General features: G+C 39.3%; 1 protein-coding gene across 1 annotated transcript; it reads right to left on the bottom strand.

The window, feature by feature from the left end:
• Positions 1-9,235: 9,235 nt before the first annotated feature.
• Positions 9,236-12,969, bottom strand: LOC104441766 (O-glucosyltransferase rumi homolog). Its single transcript, XM_010054983.3, is given in 6 exon segments — positions 9,236-9,891; positions 9,971-10,181; positions 10,273-10,337; positions 10,611-10,803; positions 11,782-12,344; positions 12,656-12,969. Coding segments are annotated over 6 exon segments (1,578 nt in total). The 5' UTR covers positions 12,836-12,969; the 3' UTR covers positions 9,236-9,525.
• Between the last annotated feature and the right edge of the window lie 10,718 nt (positions 12,970-23,687).

Consider the following 23,687-nt stretch of genomic DNA (forward strand, 5'->3'; position numbering starts at 1 on the left):
CGTAGATATAATTTACACATCATTAACATTTTGAGGATCGCTATACAAATTTTTTTTCTTAATAATTAGAAAGAAATTATCACCTATGAAATGTCCCTGCAAAATAAAAGATTGCCACTTTAATTTGTAAAATTAAAAAAATGATAAATTTTTTTATGGGAATGCTTCAATCCATAAGCATTGATTCATAAGTAAGTCCATCCTCTAGAGTTTTAGTAAGAGAGAGAGAGATAAAAAAATTTATGTGAATGCTTCAATCCATGAGAGAGAGAGAGAGAGAGAGAGAGAGAGAGAGAGAGAGAGAGAGAGAGAGAGAGAGAGAGAGAGAGACCTCAATCCAAAATGAACCAAGTTCAGCGGGAGTAAAAATTTGATTAGGTGTTGGTAAGAAGAGACACGGAGAGAGATTTCAAGGGTGAGAAAATCAAGGAGCGATGCATTGCATTTATACATGAAAACGAGCCCTATGAATGGAGATTCATTTAATGATAAATTTACTCCTCATATATTTAAGGCATGTTAGTGAATTTCTCCCTTCTCTTTTACACATCTGTTTGATACATTACTGGGAATGACTCCTTTAAATGAATATTCTTTTAACGGTAGATAGGCATCGTGTATTACAATGGCATATTATTAAATAAGATTTACTCCTTCGCGTGATTAATTTCTTGCATGTTTTCTCGTTAGTCATCTATATTGTCAAAGTTCAATGAACCTAAATCACAAAGTCAACCCCGCATGTCCTTTTTAGGTCAGAATTTGGATTTATATCCCTCTTTAATCCAAACATTCATGGTAGCGTAATAATAAATGAATAGCATACTACTAAGAAGTGTGGAAAAATTGTGCAAAAAGTCATAATCTACGATCAATTCAGTTATAAAAATTTCAATTTGGCCAATTTAGTCCTACAACTTTTAATGATTTGTCAATATAGTTCTTCTAGCTAAGAATGGCTGGGAATCATTGATGTGTATGGTCAATTCAATTATAATCTTATATGGCACTACCAATACTGACTTGGATGATTTTTGCAAAATTATCACTTCAATAAAAGAGATTTAAGTTGGGGGCCGTGTGCAAAATTAGCAAACTGCATTTTATATATTTTGCTTAGTTTTTTTCCGCTCTTTTTCGATCTTCAATGCATGCCTTCTTCCCAAAATAGTAAACGGTACACATATTATTTACTCATATTAATTCATGGATCTGTTAATTATTTCATGTTGAAGTTGAATCAAAGGTGGATTTTGATGATACCGTGGGCCAAAGGATAGAAGTGCAACCATGTGTAATATAGCCCATCAAGTTTAATGAAACGATGTGGACTTTTGGAATAAAGATTGAAAAGGAACAGGTAACTAGTTAAGTTAGAAAAAGTACAAACAAAGGATCCTAACCTTATTGTACTTATGTCAATTAAGTCATAAATCTTTCAATTATGCCAATTTAAGTCATAAATTTTTTTATATTTTTCCAATTGAGTCTATTTGGGCAATTTACATTAGGAATTGCTAACATGGAGGTTGGTGGTCCTACATAGCGCAATCGACATTGATGTTCACATTTTATTTTTAATAATTTTAATAACTCTAAAAATTTAAATAATTTTTTGGTTTTCTTTCTTCTCTTATCTTTATTATTAATATTAGTTTTTAATTTAGGGCCGGCAATCCTCACCGACTTTGGGTGAGGATCGTGACGCTCTTGCCAGCCAAAACAAGGGCATCCAGCTTCTTGCCTAGATTTGGCGAGGGTTGCTACACTCTTGCCACCCTTGCTAGATCTAGGCTAGGTGAGGGTGCCATGGCCTCACTGACCCGATGAGGCTATGACACCCACATATGGCAAGGGCATTGCAGCCATCACTTAGAGCCGACGAGGGTTGCCATGAGCTAGCGAGGGTTGGTTGGCAACCCTTGCCGGTCCTTAGCCTAAAAGGAAAAGAGAAGAAGAACTAAACAAAATTATAAAAATTCTCAAAAAATGTTCACGTTAACACCAATTGTATCATATAAAACGGCTAGTGTGCACGTCGGCGATTCTAGTCTAAATTGATCGGATGGATTCAATTGACAAAACGTAAAAATGTTTAGGATTAAATTGACACAATTGAAAGTTTAGGACTGAATTGGTATAAGTAGAATGAGTTTATGATTTATTGGGTGCTTTTCCCGGTTAAATCATTAACAAGTAATTTTCTACATTAGCTAGTGGAAAAATTTATCAGCATCGAGAGGTTAAAGTAGTTTTTTTTTTTAACTTATCCATAGCAGGTAACTTAAAAGATAGATAGAAAAGTCATTCTAAATGGTCAGTAATTTATTCATGTGTACTACTAAGTTTCCAGTAAAGCAACAAGTGTTTCTATACCTATGATCAATAACGTTCATTGGTGTAGAGTAACTTTTCTACTTAACATGAAGTAATTTTGAACATCTCTCTTTTTTCCTCCGCTAAGTGAGCAAGTCTTCTACTAATATCAACCGGAAGCAGAAGATTACGCCTCGTATAAATCCAGGCTATTTAAAAATCACAAGCAAGATTTAGACTTCGCACCCCGACTGATTTTCATATGAAGTTTTGCGCTGCTCATTCCAAGAAAGCACGCCAATCCTTCCCTCCAATCTGAACAACAAGCGCCACCTCAGCCTGTTAAACTCAAGCTCACGGCGGTCTAGAATTACCCAAAATTATGGTATTGGTCCCCATCGTGACGCGTGGTAGGTCAGATGCTAACCTATCATGGAGGGCTGGACGAATATATTATGTGCTCGATAAGTTTGATCATTATATTTTTCCTCATTTTTTATACGGACTAGTTCGGCAAAACGTGACCCCAACCTGTACAAAATTCAAGATGTCCATTTGTATGATTTCAGAAATCTCCCACATGCATACTAAACTTTGATCCAATGTATTATGTAGCCTTTGAACTTTTAGTTTGTTTGATATGATCCCTAAATTATGGTCCAATGATCTCTAAACTTTGAAAATTTTCATATAGTGTAGGTATAACATTGAACATTCCTCAATAGTTCAAGAATCACATTAAATATATTAAAAGTTTAGTGTCTATATTGCACATTATGTCAAATTTCAGGGATCACATTGTATATTAGAGACAATATTGCACATTGAATCAAGAATCAACTATCATTTGTGCTATTATCCCAAGTATAATGAATGTCTTTGAGATGGTAACTTTTTTAAGTGAATATAGCAATACTAAGGAATTTATAGAGAAAACCCTTATAAAACATGATAGAGTAACGGTAGATATGAATGGATTTTTTGAATAAAAGAACAATTTAGGGGAAATTATTTATTTAGTCCTAAATCTATTGTAAGAATTTCGGTTTAGTCTTAAACTTTTTTCATTTGGCCAATTTAGTGCTAAACATTTTTGGGAGATTTTAATGTTGCCATTCCGATCAATTTTCGCTCAACATAGTTGACATGTTGGTGTGCTAGGTAAGACAGTTGGCAATGATCAGACTGCCACATCAGCAATTTCTAGCGATATTTGATTGGGATGTTACATTTGAATTTTGTGCAACTATTTAGAGCTAAATTGGCAGAATTTTAAAAGTTTATGATTGAATTGACATTCGTGTGATAGATTTATGACTTATTAAGTAATTTTCCCGACCAATTTAGGTATCTTATCTATGTTTGCTTATTAGTCTCTATTTATTCTCAAAGTTTGTAAAATAGAAAAACAAATTCTAATCAAGATAGATCGCTATCTAAAGAGGTGTAAATGGAAAAACCTCTATTGAGTTCATGGAACTTTTTGTAAAATTATGAGCACGACCAAAATTTTGATCGTATTACTAAAGAGGTGCATAATATCTATATTTCATTTAATGTTTGTAAATAAATCAAAAGGGGAGGGCGCAATATTTCCTCCCAGGAGAGAGCTTCCCCGCCAGTCAAAATTGAGCTTTTGACATGATGAACAAACATGGTATAAGTATATGCTGGGCACAGAAACTTATGTTGAAAGGGGAGGTTGGGACACTTGGAGTGTCATAACAGCGCGGAGGAGGGACACTTAAGTATTATAACTTTAAAATGGTACACTTAAGTTTCAATATCGAAGTAAAATGTGACACTTAAGTGCCACTGGGCGAAAATCCGGCCAAATGGCTGACGTGGCAATTTTCCGGCGAGTTTGGTCCAAAACGACGTCGTTTTGCACGCTGACGTGGCAGAGAAAATGCAAAAACAACGTCGTTTCGTGTCTACATGTAAATAATAATATAAAAATTAATTAAATTAGATTTAAAATTAATTTTATTTAAAATATTCAAAAAAATTTAAAAATTAAGAAAATTTTTAAAAACTTTAAAAATTAAGAAAATTTTAAAAATTTTAAAAAATTAAGAAAATTTTAAAAATTTTAAAAATTAAAAAAAAGGGGGAGGTCGAACGGGGCTGAGGGTCGAGCCCCTTGCCGTCGCCGGAAGGGCCGCGACGGAGGGGGAGGGTCGGCGGGGTCGTCGGCCCCCCGGTTGACCGACGGCAGGGCCGCGACCCTCGCCCCGCATCCGGGCGAGGGCTCGCGGGCCCTCGTCGCCGATCGGCCCGGCCTCGCCGAGCCCGGCCGGGGCCCGGTGACCCCGGTCGACCCTCCCCACTCCGTCGCTGGCCCTTCCCGACGGCGGCGGGGAGGCGGTTAGGGCCCGCGAGCCCTCGCCCGATCTGGGCGAGGGCCGCGACCCTCGCCTTATTGCTCCTCTTCTGTTCTATTGATCGAAGCATCCCGAGCGCCACGCGCTTTGAACCCTATCGATCGGGTATGGTTTACTCTATGTCGGCCTAACCAAGGGCATGACATCAATTCCAACTTGTCAAGAGCCTAAATTACATGATTCCTTTCCTAATCAAGCGAGTGCTGGCGCTCGGAACAGGAACCGGTTCCGGCGAGCCGGTCTAGTCTTTGATACTCCATTCCCTTTCCCAAAGCATTCCTTGTCCTTCGCCTCCAAGTTGATTAGGATCTGGGTTTGGACTTAGGGCAAGGGTCGCGGCCCTTGCCCAAATCGGCGAGGGCTCAGGCCTCGCCGCCTCCCCGCCGCCATCGGGAAGGGCCGGCGACGAAGTGGGAGGGTCGACGGGGTTGCCGAGCCTTGGCTAGGGGCGGCGAGGCCGACCGACCAGTGGCGAGGGCTCCGGCCCTCGCCATCGGTCAACTAGGGGTCGGCGACCGGCCGACCCTCGCCCCTCCGTCGCGGCCCTTCCGGCGACGGCGGGAGGCGGTGGCGACGAGGGCTCGGCCCTCGGCCGCCCCCATTCGACCTCCCCCACCCCCCTTTTTTCTTAATTTTTAAAATTTTTAAAATTTTTAAAATTTTTTAATTTTTTTTAATTTTTAATTTTTTTAATTTTAAAATTTTATTTTAATTTTTTGAATATTTTAAATAAAATTAATTTTAAATCTAATTTAATTAATTTTTATATTATTATTTACACGTAGATACGAAATGGCGTCGTTTTTGCATTTTCTCCGCCACGTCGTGCAAAACGACGCCGTTTTGGACCAAACTCGTCGGAAAGTCGCCATGTAAGCCATTTGGTCGGATTTTCGCCGGAGTGGCACTTAAATGTCCCATTTAACTTCAAAACCGAACTCAAGTGTACCATTTTAAAGTTATGGCACTTATGGCGTTTGGTAACCATCCCAACAAGTCTTAAATTCGATTCTTTGTTCCGGAATCGGTTTCGGCCTAGAATTGCGTTTGGTAAAATTTTTGTTAGGAACAGATTGGGAATAGAATCAAGAATAAAAAAAGTTGATTCTTGTTCGTGAACGAATTTGAGAATCAAAATCAATAAATTTTCTTCTTCCCTTCGGCCATCTCGCGACCGCCGTCCACCACCGCCCGCCACCGCCATCCATCGTCGCCGCCGCCCCCGCCGCCGCCCGCCGCTCCCGCCGGCCGCCGGTCCGGCGAGCTCGCCGGAGGCAAGCCTTCCCACCGGCGAGGCTCGGCCTCCCGTGATCGGGGCGAGGCCGAGCCTCGCCTAGGTGATGGCGGGCCTCGCCGGGGCCGGGCGAGGCCTCGCGGGGCGGGCGAGGCCCGCGGCCACCGGCGAGGCTCGGCCTCGCGAGATCCGGCGAGGTCGAGCCTCCGCCGGGGACCGGGCAGCGGGGTTGGGCGAGCCTCGCGACGCCCCCCCCACCGGTGGCCAGCGAGGCTCGCCCGGCCCCGCCGGTGGCACAGCAGCCTCGCCCGACCCCGACGAGGTCGGCCGGCCACCGGCGGGACTAGGCGAGCCTCGCCCGGTTGTCGGCGAGGCTCGCCCCGACGAGGGCCGGCCTCGCCGAGGGTCGGTGACGCTCAGGTGAGGTCGCCGCCGAAGAAGAAGAAGAAGATGAGAAAAAGAAAAGAAAAAGGAAGAAAAAGAAAAATAAAAGAAAAAAATTAAAAAAATTAAAAAAGAAAAGAAAACAAAGGAAAAAAGTAAAAAAATTATTTAAAATTTAAAAGAAATTGATTTGGAATAGAATTAATGAACACGGTACCAAACACAATTCTATTCCGGAATCGAAATTTTGAACGATTCCAAACGGCTTAAAAATGCTTAGAATCGGTTAAAGGAAAGGAGAATAAAAAGAATCGGTTCGATCAAAATTAGCTTAGGGAAGAATCGTTCCAAACGCGCCCTAAGTGTCCTCCCATGTCAAGTTATGGCACTTGGGCTATTCTTCTGCCGTTGGGCTATTCTTCCGCCGTTGAAAGGGGCAAAACATTCCGTTGAATTGTAGGAAAATTCGTGCTACAAGTAATAAGTTTATTTAAATTGAAGATATTTCTTTATTAAATATGATTAATAATTCCCGGCATATTCGTTAACAAGATCCATATGAAAATTTGGGTGAATTATTTTCAACCCCTTATAACAAAAGACACTTCCTTTTATTTTGTAATGACCAAAGTAACCTTCTCTCTTCTTCCTCCAACATTCTCCGACTTTGTATCAACATGTCTTTCTTGAGCACCTTCGTTTCATGTGCAAAAAATTGCTACCCAGCTACCATCGCCTCACCACACCGGCGCCACCACCCACCTTCGTGATATCATCACTTTGCAGTCCTCTCTCTCTCTCTCTCTCTCTCGCTTTCGCGTTTGCTTGGTCATCTCCCTCGATCTATCTCTCCACTTCATTTATCCCACCATATCTCAGCTTAGTTGTTCTTTTGTCGTTGATGATTCGTTAATGGCCCAAAGCTTGACATTGTGTCGAGCTCCTTCGTGTCCGACGTGGAGCTTGACACTCACACATCAAGAGTAGGGTGGGAGGAGGGGAGAGGGAGAGATAAGACTATGTATAATCGACAAGTGGTATAATGGGCAAAATGGTTATAATCGAGAGGTGGGTATAATCAACAAGTGGCTATAATTGAGAGGCAGGTATAATCGGTAAGTATGTATAACCTATGCATGGTTAGTATCACTTTTAAGTCCAGTTTCGTTATTTTCACATTTTTTGCATCCAATGTTCTACTCCACCTCATGGAAATCAATCAAACACATCTTAAATATGTAAGATTTTATTGAGACAAGTCAAATCATCACAATATCTCAACACGCCATTATTGAGGCTTGCTTGCACTTACAATCAAATTCAAATTAAATTAACAAACATTAATCAACTAAGTCAAGAGTACTAAGTAGATCAACTTAACTTAACCTCTAGAGTTTTCACTTACCTTGAACAAAAGTTGGACAACTCAAAGCTTTACCCACCTACAAAGCAAGATAATTAAGAACAAATATTAACAACTTTCAATCTTTTAACAAAACTTGTTTAAGAAAAGAAATAAAGTCCACCAAATTACCTAGTAAACTCTTGAAATGTGGAATTTTGAAGCTTAGACATGACAATAATGGAATCCTTGCCTTCTTTTAAAAGATTAGAAAGTGAAAATATAAGAGAAAAGTGATGGAATATCTCATTTTCTTTACAAGAACAAGTTGGAGTTATTTTGAAACTTGAAGAAGTAAGAAGACACAACTATAGGGCCTAGGGAATGAAGGAGAAGACTACTCAAGAATTACCAAGAGATAAGATAACTAAGGTAAAAAGAAATATTGACGTGATATTAAAAATGCTACGTGGAAAGCGTGAGAGATGTGTTCTGGTTAGAAAGGTACAAGTTGCATAATCATAGGGTCCATCCAATGATATGGCCAAGGGGATGAGCTTAGAAGAAAGTTACCAACATACAGGAATGAATAATTGAGGTTAAAAGTAACAATGGCTCAATGTAAAAAACAGTTTGTTGAAATTGAGTGAGAAGTGTAAAAATTAGAAAGTGAGTAATAGCCCATTCCAAAGTAAATATTTTGTTAAATGACCAAGATATCTAGTAATTCAGTACATAAATAACGAAATTAATGTCAATTTTAAATTATGATAAGTCCCATATATATTTTGAACCTACTAAAATTATTAGTGAACAATATCAAATGTCAGGAAAATCTCAACATATCAATTCCTTTATACAACTAATATGACAATATCATCACCCTACATTATTAAAGTATATGTCAACATCTATCAATTTAACCCTAATATGTTAGACTTTGGGCGACGACGGCTGTGGAAATTTATGTGGAAATTTATGTTTCATACTTTCCGCATCTCCAAAATTAATGACCCAATTGAGTTTCCTACGCACCATTCAAAACTCTAAGCTAAATAAAACTCAACTTTATAAACCCAAATATTATTATCGATCCGGATGTCACATCGGTGAAGAGGAGCTCGGCCACAACAGTGGGGTGAGAGGAGGTAGCCCCTTCACTAGCAACAACTTTACCCGACGAAGGCAACGAGGTTGGGCAGTGGCAGGGAAGGAGGGAAAGAAATTAGGACTAGAAATGATAATGGACATTACTTTTCATTACAAAGTGAGATTCATGTTGGATAACGATGTATTTGGATAGTCGTTGATCTCTCTCACTTTCCATCTTCATCTTCTCGGTGTAGGCTTTGCTTGATCAAAAGGAAGGTATAGTGGAATGTGAGCAAAAGTTGTTGCCTTTGAATTGTTGTGTAACCTTTCTTTCAGGGTAAGTAAGAGACACGAGTGCTAAGTTGTTTCAGCTGTGCAAGCCAAGAGGCAGCCAACCAAACACGCACACACACACACACACAAAAGAGTTGCGAAGACATTAAGATAACGAAGAAACAGATAATTGAACGGAGTGCGCGAGTGTTGAAGAGAGGAGACAGGATGGATTAGAAGGTGCCTTGATCGTTGCCCATAAAATGAGTGTTTTTAGCCATATTGAGATGGGAACAGTCCGCCTCTAAAAACTATAAACATGATCTCGATAATGATAGTAGAAATCAATTAAAAGCTGCACCAGGAGTCAAGCTGCTGAACACCTCCTTCCAGCTGCCACTTGGACTGGCCATTGCTCCCAAGCTATCGGTTTCTAGTGTATGTAGTTATCCAGCCAAATTCTCTTTGTAGCTACGACACGATTATGCACATGTACCCTACTAAGCTGATCTGTTGGGAGACTTTCGCCCGAACTCATTTTCCCATCTTTCCACCCTCCCGATTGCACTGGCACTTTTCCTCCACATAGCATCGACCGATTTGGGCTCGTATGGTGGAGGCATGGTGCATGGGCCTGTAGCCGATGGGCTCATGGTCAGTGACTCCACCATGAACTCCCTCTCCGTCCCACCTGCAGGGCAAGCCACGAGCTCGGAGCAGACCTCCACTGCTCCTTCTGGGACCTCTGGTTCGAATCTGAGAAGCTTGGCGTATTCATTGATCAGATGAAGCATGTAATCGTATACATTGCTCATCTTCACTTACTCTTGGATGAAGTCACTTGAAGCCTTCCCTATCTCTTGTGCCTATCCAGGTCCATCGAGGAGAGTTAGGCCAACACGTTTATCATGGAATTCAATTGTAGCTGCTAGAGAAATTATTTACCTTTTGCTTGTGGCTATTGCCCCAGTCCACGGCGAATTTGAGGGATCGACACTTGTCCTCGGTCCTGATGGGCCAGTAGTGCTGCAAGGGGTTGAGGCTCCTGGTGAAGAAATCGTAGAACCGAGGCTTTACCAATAGAGTCGTGGAATCACAGGACAGGATGTACTTCTCGCTGACCGACCACGCATGCCCTTCTATGTAGATCTTGAATCTAGCCACAACATATTCATTCGTTTGTTCAGTGAAGCTGTTTTTGCTTATGGAAATGATACGGTTGGTGATGCTGAGAGCTTAATCATCACCTGTGTGTGCATTGGCTTGCTAGGTCTGAGTTCTTGAATCCTTGTTGTGATTCAAGGATCCAATCCTACAAAATTACCGTGCATGAAGTTCCTAAGTTTACAAACTCAAAGCGACTAAGTAGTTAGAATTGGTTGGTGAAACAAGCTAACAATATACGCGAAAGCTGTTCATGATTATAGTCAAATAAGGATAGAGTGGATTCTGCAGGCTTGAAAGTCAAAACCTTAGAATCATTCTTAGTTGAAGGAGTTACAACAACTTCCTACATTTGTAATCTGACTTCACACATGGAAAGGAACTGTTATTCAGTAATCCATTGTTCATAGTAAATATCTACCTGGATGAACAAGCGAGCATTCCAATCTTGGGTCTCAGAAACGTTGCACTTGAGGAGGTCTCTTCTGGTTTCGGCCACAAAGGGGTTCCCTTTCCAATATGCGTGCGGTTCTCTTTCTATCCATTTCTTCCTCTCATTCCCTTGTTTCAGCTCCATCTGCACCCTCTCCCACGGCTTTATATTGATCTCAGCCCTTCTTAAATTCCAAGGAATATACAAAAACTCAGTACAGATAAATATACTCATGTATAATATGTACGATTATTTGGTAATAATTAGAAGAGAGATATCAATTTCCTCCGGATCCTAAAAAAACAATTTCTTTTAATAGGAAAAAAGTGAGAAGGAGGCAACCGGCACAGCTACCCTCATTAGTTGTAACCATATATATCTTATCATGCTATGGGATCTCTAGAGCCTCGGTTAGACAATTTGTGCAATTACAATAACTTTTCAAAAGTCTGTTTTCGCATTATGAAAAGACATACTTTATGAGATTAATGTATGGTCATATTCGATTTCGTCAATCGAAATCTTTAAAATGATTTCTGTCCCTACCTAGTAATATGCCAGATACAGGATTTCCATCGTCTTGGGCCGACAAAGCGAAAGAGGCCATGGAAAATGAAGAGTAATCAGATGACCTCAATCGGTCATGGGACCGAAGCCCCCAAAAAGATTCAACTGTGTGCTGAGCAAAGATGACAGCCCATGGAATATCAATGCTTGGGCTGAGGAATGCAAGGCACTACTGGGCGGGCTTAGGTTTGTTCGGCTACAGTATTGTCCAAGAGAAGCAAATTGACAGACCGGGTGGCGAAGACGAAGAGGAAAAATGAACTTCCTTCTAATTGGTTGCTTTACCCCCGCAATCCATGTTAGATATTTTACGTTTAGATATTGACAAACTTGGTTTTAATTAATGAAGTTTCTTAGCTTTCGATCAAAAAAGAAAAAGTACTTTCTTTAATTTTTCTACTTGCTGGCTAAATTTAACACCTACAACTAGAAAACTACCGTCATTATTGATCCAAATTCCGAAGGTTCTAATGATTGTCTTCATAAGATGAACCAACTCCATGGGAGCATTTCCCCGATTTTAGATTCCCGTACTAAAGATTGAATCAAAAGACAGACCAAAAATGACGAGGAATGATAATCAATTACATACCAACCCCAGAAGGACCAATCCGGGAAGACTATGTCCATCGTCCATCGATCCCCGCAATACCGGAACAACGGTGGCGGGCTCGTCCCATTCTGCCCCCGGTAGTGCCGTGACTGGATCACCGGCCGGTCGTTGCAGTCGAACATAAGCTCCAAATCGGGTATTCGACCAGGATACCTCCTCAGCAATTGCAAAATACCCCATATGGTGAACTTGTCCCTAGTTTGTATTGACTTCCTATACTTCTCCACATAAGCTTTGCCTTTGATGATCACTAGGCGAAAATGGGCGGTCCGTTTCGCCCTCTCCACCATGTCCCTCGTGATTCCTGAGTCCTTCCACGGACGCAGATCTTCGTGGATCCACCGGAAATAATCTGGGCAATCGGGTTCGGTTGATGGGTCTTGTGGCAAAAACGACATCGGATAGTTTGTTGGGCAGGTTTGGGTCTGGTTTTCGGAGCTGCAATTCAGTGGGAATTCGAGCTTCTTCGGTTGGAGATTAGGCTGGTTCTTATCCGAGATGACTATACTTTGATTACTTGGATTACCCGCAGAGATTGTAGACTGAAACTAGGAAAAATTTCATTAGACAATTGTCCAGCAAAAATAGACATGTATGTAGTTTGAAGTTCCAATATTTACAGTATATACAATTGATATAGATATACTAAATCGCTCGCTTCCTAAAAGTACTTCAAAATTAATTGTGACTTTCTCAATAAGTCTGGAACCGGAAATTCGATAAAGAAAGTATGAGAAAAGAAAGTGAACAATTGGAGTGCAAAAGATACCAAAAAGTTTAAGACTGAGTTAGATAAAGTAGCTAGGATCGATACAAAGTAACTAGAAACACCAAAAGAAGAACGAGAAATTACCGTATCGATCTTCAAAGTGAAGTTGAAAGCAAGAGCAACAAGGATCAACAAGAAGAGCAACAACAGAGGAACCACAGAGGAGGGTCCCTTCTTAAGCGGAGGACGCCAAATCGCCGTCATTCCAGCGAAGCGACTGGCGAGGCCCGCGGTCCGCAAGACGGTGCTTGGTAATCTTTGCATGGCGTGCGTCTGATTTCTTGAGGATTTTGTGATTCACTGCTATGGGATGAATGAGAGAGAGAGAGAGAGAGAGAGAGAGAGAGAGCAGCAGCAGCAGCAGCCCAATTTCTTGCTGAAGCTTGTGTTTCGCTTTGGATAGTTGACTTAATTCTTCGTTGGGATGGGCAGAATTGTGCTTTTGAATTGGCAAGTTGGAGAAAGCGTGGGATCGCATTTTCTTAGTCCATCATTATTTTTTTAATCTTTGATTGATGACTCGCTTGTGATATTTTTACTTCTTTGATTTTTAATTACTAGTGGTGGGAGAAAATATTGGGTGGTCCAAGAGCGCCGTGTCAGCGTGGTCCCCAACCACTCATGTGGCGCCACGTGGAATCTCCACTCCCACTTCAAGAGAAACTTCAAACCAAATCAACGACGCTGACATGGCACCCTTGGACTACCCAATATTTTCTCTGCCGGTGGTTTTCAAGATATGAGAAGTCAACCACATGCCCTACAGTACACGTAAACCCTGGACGCATGATTCCGCCTAGACATTCGGCAAATGTACAAAGAAATGGGGTTTCATCTATTCTCGGTCCCACGGAGAACCATGATTAGCGAAGGAGCGGTCCTTTCATTGGTTGGATTCCAAGTCAACCGTACAATCTACAGAAATAATTTTTCAAATTTGATTAAATTTGTATTGTGGTCATTTAATTTTTAATTTATTCGATATGATCCTAACCAAATATGTAATATCATCATTGAACTTTCAATATGTTCAATGTAACTCCTTAATTTTTGTACATGTTCAAACTAGTTCCTAAATTACATGAAGTGCTTAATGTTATCCTTGAATTTAAATTAATGGAAAGATAACATTAGATACTTTTATATATCATAGGAAACAGTTTAAATATTTAACAAAAGTTTATGAATTATATCGAATAAAATAAAAGTTCACAAACAACTTTGTAAATTGGGCTAAAATTCAATGATCATATTAAACAATTAAAATGTTCACATTATATATTAGATTAAAGTTTAAAGACCATTTATATCATTATCCCTTTTAAGACTTGTTCAATGTGTTGCACAGTTGATTGGGAAGTTATAAAAAACTTTCCTTATTTTAGCAACTGCCTTTGCCTTGCTACGTCTAGCCATCGCATTCTATCGTCGCCTTTGACTCTTACCTCTAGGGATGATCAGTTCTAGGGTGAGTAGGTTCTACACCTAAAACCTGAAACATATCCTATTATAATTAGTTATTCTTTTTTGGACTCTGTATCCTATCTTGTTCGCATTGAAACCTGTTTTAAAACTACTCTGTTTTCCAATCCTATTTCAAGGTCTAACCTGTTTGCATTAGACCTTATTTTACAACCACTCGATATTATATACCACTTGAATTTTACATAAACATGAAAGAAAACAGCAACATAATTTTCCTGATTTGTATTGAAATATTAAGCATGAGTAATCAATAAGTATATGAACTTTTTCACTAAATGAAAATTAAAAATCCACAAGACTAATTATCATAAACAAACATCACAAAGCAAAACAAAAATCCTAACATCGCATAAACATTAGCACCAAACATGGATCTAATGTTAGTCTCATTCCAACAATTACTACAAGAAGCTATAGTGGTTAACAAATCTTTAGTACAAGCATAACTCCTTATCCAAAAGTGAAATTAGGTGAGTCACTCCACGTGGTACAAAATTTCTAATAAAGACTTGAAATTCATACATAAAGAAAAATCAACAAGACCAAGTGAGTTAAGATCATGTGAAAGAGAGACTAGGAGGGAGGGAAGTGGGGAGAGAGAGAGTTGACTAAGTGAGTTATTTTTTTTTAACCTTAGTAAAAACAGGTTCCAAAATTGATCCGGGTGAGCTTTTCCTTAAAATCGGAAACCGGATCAATTCCAGTCGGTTCTCAAAAAATGGAACTGGTTCTCGAACCAATTCAAACAGGAACTTGTTCCTAGAACTACTTTCCGGGCGGTCTAGATTGGTTTTGAGTAAACCCGGTCCGGGTGCACACCCTATTCACCTCTGCCACATTAGTCTTGTAACTACCTGCAATGATGGTGGAGGACCACATCTCTCTCTCTCTCTCTCTCTCTCTCTCTCTCTCTCTCTCTCTCTGCATTTCCTCGAAGGTTCTCAATGTATTTTCGACCTCTACCTTTCTTGACTAAGACGTCTCTCTCTCTCTCTCTCTGCATTTCCTCGAAGGTTCTCAATGTATTTTCGACCTCTACCTTTCTTGACTAAGACGTCTCTTGGGGGTTACGGCTATGATGGCGGAAGAGGAAAATGGCGATTAGAGCTGGGTTAAGGTGTTAGGATCATTCTAATTAAAATGTTTGTTTTTGAAAGGCGGAGAAATTTAGAAAAATTACAGGGATTATTTGGGGAAAAATGGATGTTTTTGTGAATAAGTCTAGAATGTTGAATGATGAGAGATGCAATATTTTAGTATTAAACCTTGTATTTATTAAATAAAGGAAACAATGAAGCATCTGGCTGGGTAGCCAGATACTTCATTTTAGCACAAGCGGTTGTTACCTTGTATTTTTAGTACAAGTGAGTGACTAATGCTCCAAGTGTGGGCCATCCACCTTGGGCCTTGCCCATTTTGGGCCCTTTAGGGTCACACAATATTCACGAGACATAACATACTTAGGAATTGGGCTTGGCTTTGCAATTGGCTTTCAGTAGAGCATTGACCCGATCAAATTTATCCTCATCAATATGCTATTGCTTCCAAGTTAATTCCAGGAGGGCGATGAAAGAGCATGTTTTTTTTTCTTTCATCCGTCTGCAAAAGGCGGTGAAAAATATTTCCTAAGGAATGAAAAGAATTGTAATTTTGTTTAGTTAATGAAATGCCTATAAGTTATTTCAAAAGAAGAAGAAACATTAAACTGAATGAGATTTTTGTCAACTCTTTCCCATTAAACCTGACTGTTCCTCATCATTCCAATAGCTCTAGTCCCTGTTGAACAAGTGGAATTATTTCACCCGGTGCAGCTTATAAAAATTTAAATTGTTTGAGAATTGAGTAAGCTTTAGGAAACAGTGCAAGGGAAACAAAAATGCATTCGTTCATTGACAAATTGCATTAATTTGTAAGTAGGGTGATCAGCTATTGATCATCGCCTTGATAAGTTATTACCTCGCCAACTAGCTAATTAGACACAAGAAAATTATTTTAGATACAACAAGGAGGGTAAAAAGAACTTTGTCCTGGCAACCTTTGATCGCATAGTCAAATCCCAAAGGATATACCACCTTATACCTTAGGACAGATAACTCTATTTTTAAAAAAAAAAAAAAAAATGCACAAAGCTTTGCTCAAGGAAGAAAATATCCATCGACTTGTACCCTTGGAACAAAAAAACATCACTTTTCATACAACCCCAAAAGAGTACCGAGTTTTTCCTTAAGGGGCAAAAACATCCACTATTGACTTTCTTCCATTGAACTACATTTATTTGGCATTTTTGTGGCTAATGACATTGATGTGACATGTCAACTAAGTGAAACAGCGCTATTCCACTTTGATTATAATTGATTATTTGCTAAGTTCATTGCAAAATCCGTGACTTGTCACCCTAATTTGCAAATTCGAAACACTAATCAAACTTCACAATTTACGTGAACTCCACAAATTAGCTCCAAAATGATTATCTGAAATCCAAATTTGTGAACTTGGTTTGGGGGAAAATTCCTAGCCACCACCCCGCTCAAATTGGATCATTTTTTTTAAAACATCCATGGTGCCTTGTTGGTTTAGCTGATTTATCCATTGTACTCGTCACCATCGTTAGCCACGTTGGATGCTACATAAGATTTTTGCGAGGAAAAGGTAATGGTCCATATTTTCGTCGCTCGAGTAAAAGTTTGCACTATTCTCTTAAATTGTATGAAAAGCGAAATTATTGTTGCCCAGCAATCCATATCCATGCTTTTTCACCCCCCTCATTTGGCCAATCTTAATACGCGTTACACGGCCAACGTAGAAGATCTTTATGTTCGCCGAAAATGGAATTAATAAAAAATTCACAGAAACTCGCAGACCAGTTCTTCAAGTCGTGGATCAATTAAACAAGCAACTTCTCCACATGGGAACAAATTCTAACATCAGATTTTCGTCTGTGGTGCGTTCTTGCTGAGTCCTTTCACCATCACGTTCGCTGTCTAGCGATTGAACACCAGCAGTTTCACATTGACAAATCACAAAACTGATATCAATCCATTCTAGAGCGCACTACTTAAAGTCTCTAATGGAGGAGCCCCCACACATGATCGCCATGAAAAGAAAAACCGACGACCACGCTCTGCGTGCAGAAAAGATTGAGCAACAAAAAAATTGTATTAAGCCAAGCAGCAAGCTCCGATTTAAACTGATTGATCTGGGCAGAGTCGACTCGAACCCGTCAATTCCAGGAGGGTAACAAGGTGACATTGAATCAGTGACAATGGTTTTTTTTTTATTTTTTATTTTTTTGGCTTGGAAGTATGAAAATAAAAGAGATAATCAATAGAAGAGTTGGAAGAACGGGCATGAGTTATGCTTCTTCCAAAAGCAGTGAGGCCAGCACGTTGACCTCCTCTCAAGATTCAGCCCTCGAAGGTTTCCATGCACAACCGTCTTCTCACATCATATTCACCTATAAGATTAAAAACTATGCGATCCTATCCCCCCCTCAGCACAAACCCTCGGTTTGCTTCGTGTCCCTCTTGTTTCGACCTTCACAGCACCCTCGCTGTGAGCCTTCGATGGCACAAGTACGTGACAGGCTCTCATGTTTTCTCTTCATCTAGCACTTTTCCTTCCCTAGACGAGTTGTTATCAATTCAATGCCAGTAGTATAGTCTTGCCTCCCTCTGGTCATGAAAACCAGAGAGATTCAATTCTTGATACCAAGTCATTTCTGTTTGTAAGCAATGTTTTCCTGAACGCATCAGAATTTGTTTTATCTTTTTATAGAAAATGGTTGTCAGGCTCTTGACTATGAACGGTGAGAAGACGAAGCAGAAAGCCATCAAAGCCGTCGCAGATGTTTTGGTACCAATAAGAGTTCATCATGTAAATTACCAAAGAAACTCATCTGTGTTGTTCATGCAAGAAGAATGCCTCAAAGCATATGAATGTGTGGTGCGACATCAATTTTGAGCTTTGAGTTCAGTTGGAATTAAGCTTCCTTTTGTTCCCTTGAAATCAATGTTTCAGGAGTAGATTCCATAGCAGCGGATTTGAAGGAGCAAACGCTGACTGTCATAGGTGACATGGACTCCATGGCTGTAGCAAAGAAGCTGAAGAAATTAAAAAAAAAAAAAAAGAAAAACACATCATTCCCTTCAATTCATTTCAGTATTTCTAATTATTTAGACATAGGGAGAGCTACTGTGACATGCATTTTTTTTTTAATGACTCGGGAATTGTCATATAGCTGGCCTCCTCCCAACCTCCCCCCAACTGGAAGAGGGGGGAATGCCCGAACCAATGCGTCCATGGCGGGGTGGGTGTGACATGCATTTTTTGTTGTGGTATGTTTACAAAAAAACAAAAAAAAGGAATGTGCAATTACTCATGAATAAAAAATTATGCAGCATTTTTAGCGACTGCATCTTTACTCAAGTGAAAATTTTAAATAAAAGCCCGAAGTGTCTCTATTTCTTAAATAAGAGTTTGAAGTGTACATTGTTTAAAATAAGAGTTTGAAATGCTCTTATTTTCTTAAATAAGGACTTGAAATGGGTTGTATTTCAAATAATGATATAAAGTGTCCATACCAATCTCAAAAAGTACCTGAACTCATTGGCTATTAAAGGCAATTTTGTATTTCAAATTTTTAATTTTTCTTTTCTTCTTTCTTTTTTTCTTTTCATAAAAAATAATAAAACTTTTAGAAAAAGGAAAATGTAGGCAGGAGGGACCGCTATGGCCACCACCCCATCGTCGGTGGGACGGCGGCAAAGGCCGACGGGGTTGCCAATGCTTGGGTGAGGCCGGTGACCTTCACTGACTAGAGGTGAGGGCCATAAGCAGGAGAGGGTGGGCAAACCCTCGGCAGTTATGAGGTAGCGGTCACAGGCACCTGTGCTTTTCCTTGTTTTTAAAGTTTTTTTTTTAAATTTTTTTTTGCCTAATTTAGTTTAAATTTAATTTGTGTTCGGACGAAAATGTCCCCAATCATCAACAAGGTGAGGCCCTTATTTGAAATAACCATAATTACTTCAAGTTTTTCTTTAGAACTGATATGACAACTTCAAGTCATTATTTGAAATAAGGTCTATTTCGGGCTTTTATTTGAAAAAACGAAAGTATTTTGGGCCATAATTTGGAATTTTCCTTTTACTCAACAATTTTTTTTTTCTATAATACCTTATAGTTAAGGGGTATGTATATCCCAACACTATATATAAGGAAACAGCAAAGTATTAAATAATATCACCCATAGCTAATAATAGCTCTAATATTCATAAATATACTAGCATCATCTTTGTTGTCATGAGGATCGACTTCTTCATCCAAGTCCAAATGTTGTTCGATGGAATTCCCCAGCCATAGTCTTATGCACTCTGTCCGATCTCGCTTCTCCATATCAAGTTGTCGGTCTTCAAACTCATCTAAGTAATTGCAACGGTGGAGGGTGGCAGGCAAGGTCAAGGGTGCACCCACAGGCGGTGGGGAGAGAGAAAAGGGCAGAGTAAAGAGGTGGGAGCGTCTATGCTGCTGTCGTACTAATTCAGTATTTCTATCATTTTGACACTCGAGGACATGCCTCAAGCCGATATAGGGGCAATCTCTTTAATACACGATGTTCTTCTATCTCAATTATCTAAAAAAATTTACCACTTCTAATTTACTCTCAATTGGATCACCTACACTTCCCGGTGATGTTCTTTGCCTCATACATTGAATAGAACTTTCCGTTGCCAAATGTTGCAGATAATACTTCGGCTCTTAGCCTATTGCCACCAGCTCTCCTCCTTTTTATTCTATAGCAGGTTGCTTCCATCTATCTCCTGATGCTATTGTAAATCAGGAGCGTCCTGCAATGAAAATGTCTTTATTGGGTACTGCATAGCCGTCGGATAGTCACTATCATTCGAATGTTCTCAAACCAACTGTAAAAAGTAGTCCAACAATGTACATCGAACGTATTTTTGGACCACGACTTCCGCTTGTGAGCTGAGCTCTATGCATGAAATTCAGAAAACCACAAACAACTGAACATAATAGGATCAGATTTAGGGAATAGAAAGCTAAATAGCTAGAGAATGATCAATCTGATGAGAACTGCTGCGGCATCTGGCGTTACGGTTTTATAAGGTGGTGCAAATCGAAATAGAAGGAAGATTAATATACTAAATCTCAGCAAATCTTATCTTAGTAAATGTTTGTCACACGATATAACTAATATGGCCCTAAATATCAGTAAATATATAGTACATAATAATACCCCCACAAATTTGAAAGACCACAGTATAATTAATATGTGACTCATGATGGAAAGAGCATCACATTGAAAAACTGCCCAGCAACATAAGGGCGAAAAAGAGAATCTCGCTTTTGATATAGACCTCAATGGGTATAAGTTCAATGGTAGAACACGCCTCTAATAATTGTGTTGTTATAATCGAAAGGATTTACATAGATATAATTTACACATCATTAACATTTTGAGGATCACTACACAATATTCTTTTTTTTAATAATTAGAAAAGAAACTAGTGTCTACGAAATGTCTTTGCAAAATAAAAAATTGACACCTCCATTTTAATTCAAAAAATTAAATAAATGACAATAAATTTTATGGAACGCTTCAATATACAAGCATTGACTCATAAGTAAGTCCATGAACCCTTCTTTCCGAAAATATCTGTCATTCCTCTGCTTGAGAGGCATCCCAGAAGTAGCTAGTAAGGGCTTGCTTTTGTCCATGCTCATGCTTATCAACTCAATTAGCTTCTGATAGTAGTAGCATTCGATAGGATTCCTACCTCAAGACATAGGGCTATTAATTCAAGAAAGATCTTGGACATCTCAGTGGCGGGATTGGATACCCGCATCTGATCGAAGTTCTATTTGAGTGCCCTAGGCCAGGAGAAAGAGGTAGTCTTTTACTACCCTTCTTTTGGGAGTTGGTTTTGGAATTCCATTGATAGTAGCCATTTTTAATGCGATTATAAAAAGATATCCCTAATGTTAGAGAGAGAGAGAGAGAGAGAGAGAGAGAGAGAGAGACCTCAATAAAAAATGAACCAAGTTCAGTGGGAGTCTAAAAATTTGATTAGGTGTTGGTAAGAAGAGAAAGACAGATTTCAAAAGTGAGAAAATCAAGCAGCGAGGCATTGCATTTATATATGAAACCCTGCCCTTTAAATGGAAATTCATTTAATGATAGATTTACTCATCGTAAATTTGAGGCATGTTATTGAATTTCTTCCTTCTCTTTTACACATCTGTTTGATACATTACTGGGAATGTCTCCTTTAAATGGATATTCTTTTAACCGTAGATAGGCTTCGTGTATTGCAATGCATGTTATTAAATTAGATTTACTCCTTCGCGTAATTAATTTCTTGCATGTTTGCTTGTTAGTCATCTATATTGTCAAAGTTCAATGAACCTAAATCACAAATTCAGCCTCGCATGTCCTTTTTAGGTCAGAATTTGGATCTATATCCAAACATTGATGGCAGCATAATAATAAATAAATAGCATACTACTAACAAGTGTGGAAAAATTATGCAGAAAGTCCTAAACCTATTGTATGATTGTCAATTCAATTATAAAATTTTCAATTTGGTCAATTTAATGATATAATCTTTAACAATTTGTCGATGTAGCTCTTCTAGTTAAGTTTGGTCGGAAATCATTAATAAAAATGTTAGCCCCGACATAATCGGCGACTTGGACAATTTTGCATAATTATCACTTCAATAAAAAAAGATTTAATTTGGGGCTGTGTGCAAAATTAGCAAACTGCATTTTATTTATTTTGCTTAGTTTTTTCTTCCCTATTTTTTGATCTTCCATGTATACCTTCTTCCCAAAATAGTAAATAGTACACATATTATTTACTCGTTAATTCGTGAATCTGTCAATTATTTCATGTTGAAATTGCATTAAAGTTGGATTTTGATGATACCGTGGGCCAAAAGATGGAAGTGCATGACCCGGTTAATTCTCTCTACCGCATGAGTAGCTTTCCTCTACCTCCTGTGTAGCCATGGCCTCCTCTCCAACTTTAAACCCTAAACCCTTCCCCACCAAAACTCTCAATCCTCCATCTTGAGATGTTTTCCCCTCTTAGTGCTTCCCCCCTTCACCATATCTGCCCTTTCCGCCCAGATTCTAATAAACCCACAAAACTCTAGAACCTAAATCGAAAAGATTACTTTCCGCCCATAGCCACAAAATCCCACCAATACACAAATCCACCTCCATAAACCAACCCATTCAGAAGTTCTGATTTCAACTACCCAATCAAAATTTCTAGAAATCATCACAAGCCTCAGTGCCGCAAAACCCAAATCCTTGGCATGTTAAAGTTTTGCCAGAGCTCCCTTCAAGCTAGATGTGGCTACGCCAAAATTTTCAGTATAATCTTGGGCATCGACTAGCATGATACTCTCCTCCTTTGGGTAATGTTCTGACCCAAATCCTTCTAGACGAGCAGCTGTGGGTCATAGCTTTTCCTCCTCCTGCATAAGTAAAAATAGAAATGGCCCATGAGCATTATGAGGACAAAAGAGTAGTAGCTCTGTGTAAAAGCCTTGGTGATTTATGGTCCGAAGATGATGTTGTTGATGTGAAAGATATAATATCTGAAGAAAAATTAAAAGAATGCAACCTGACTTTGTTTGGGAAACTATATTCCAAGCCTAATGTCAACTCTCAAGCTTTACAAAACACTATGAAGAAAGCTTGGAGGACTGAAAGTGTTAGCTGCACTTTATTAGAGCCGGGTTTTTTTTTTCTCATTTTCCTTTACCTCATAAGCTGAAAAACATAGAGTTTTAGACTCAGGCCCGTGGTATTTTTTAAGCAATCTTCTAGTTTTGCAGCAATGTGACTTAGATACTCCTGAATTGTGTTATGAGTTCACTCATTGTGCCTTCTGGGTACACCTTTATGGCCTCCCCTATGGTTGTGTTACTCATGATGTAGTGAAGGAAGTGGGCTGAAAATTGGAGATGTTGAAATAAAATTAGAAGCAAAAAGAAATAGCAATTACAAGGTAGGCAAAGCTAGAGTAAAGCTAAACCCGGTAGCCCCTCTAAAGACCGAAGTAATTAACTTGGGAAGCGAGTGGCTTTGGATAGAATTTAAATATGAAACACTCCCGCACTATTGTTATTCTTGTGGAAGAATTGGGCATTATGCTGCCTTTGTAAAGAGATACCATACAAAGAATCTAGACTTGAGGAAAATTTCTCAGGAAAGTTTGGGCAATGGTTGAGAGTAGAGGTGAGGGAACTCAATTCGTATGGGAAGACTTTCTATGGCAAACAAGTTATTATTGCAGAGTAATAGGAAATGGTGCTGGAGACCCATTCGTATCCTAAGTTTGAGGTACCCAAGGAGTTGAAGGAAAAGAATAAGGAGATAATCCTACCTATTTATGGATAGCAGCTTGGGGAGAATGAACCTCAATAGAAAGGCAATCAGCCTAACTCCTCATTAGCCTTAATGATTGTAGACAAAGGAACATAAAAGAGAGGGAGTAGCTGATTGGATGAGGAATCTACGTTGGTGCTTTATAAGGAACAGCTAAAGGACATTGAAACTAACATGCTGGAATTTCCAGAGGTTGGACAGGGGATTATAAGGC

Source organism: Eucalyptus grandis, chromosome 4 (genome assembly GCF_016545825.1).
Source record: "Eucalyptus grandis isolate ANBG69807.140 chromosome 4, ASM1654582v1, whole genome shotgun sequence".
In the NCBI taxonomy this organism is placed as follows: domain Eukaryota; kingdom Viridiplantae; phylum Streptophyta; class Magnoliopsida; order Myrtales; family Myrtaceae; genus Eucalyptus; species Eucalyptus grandis.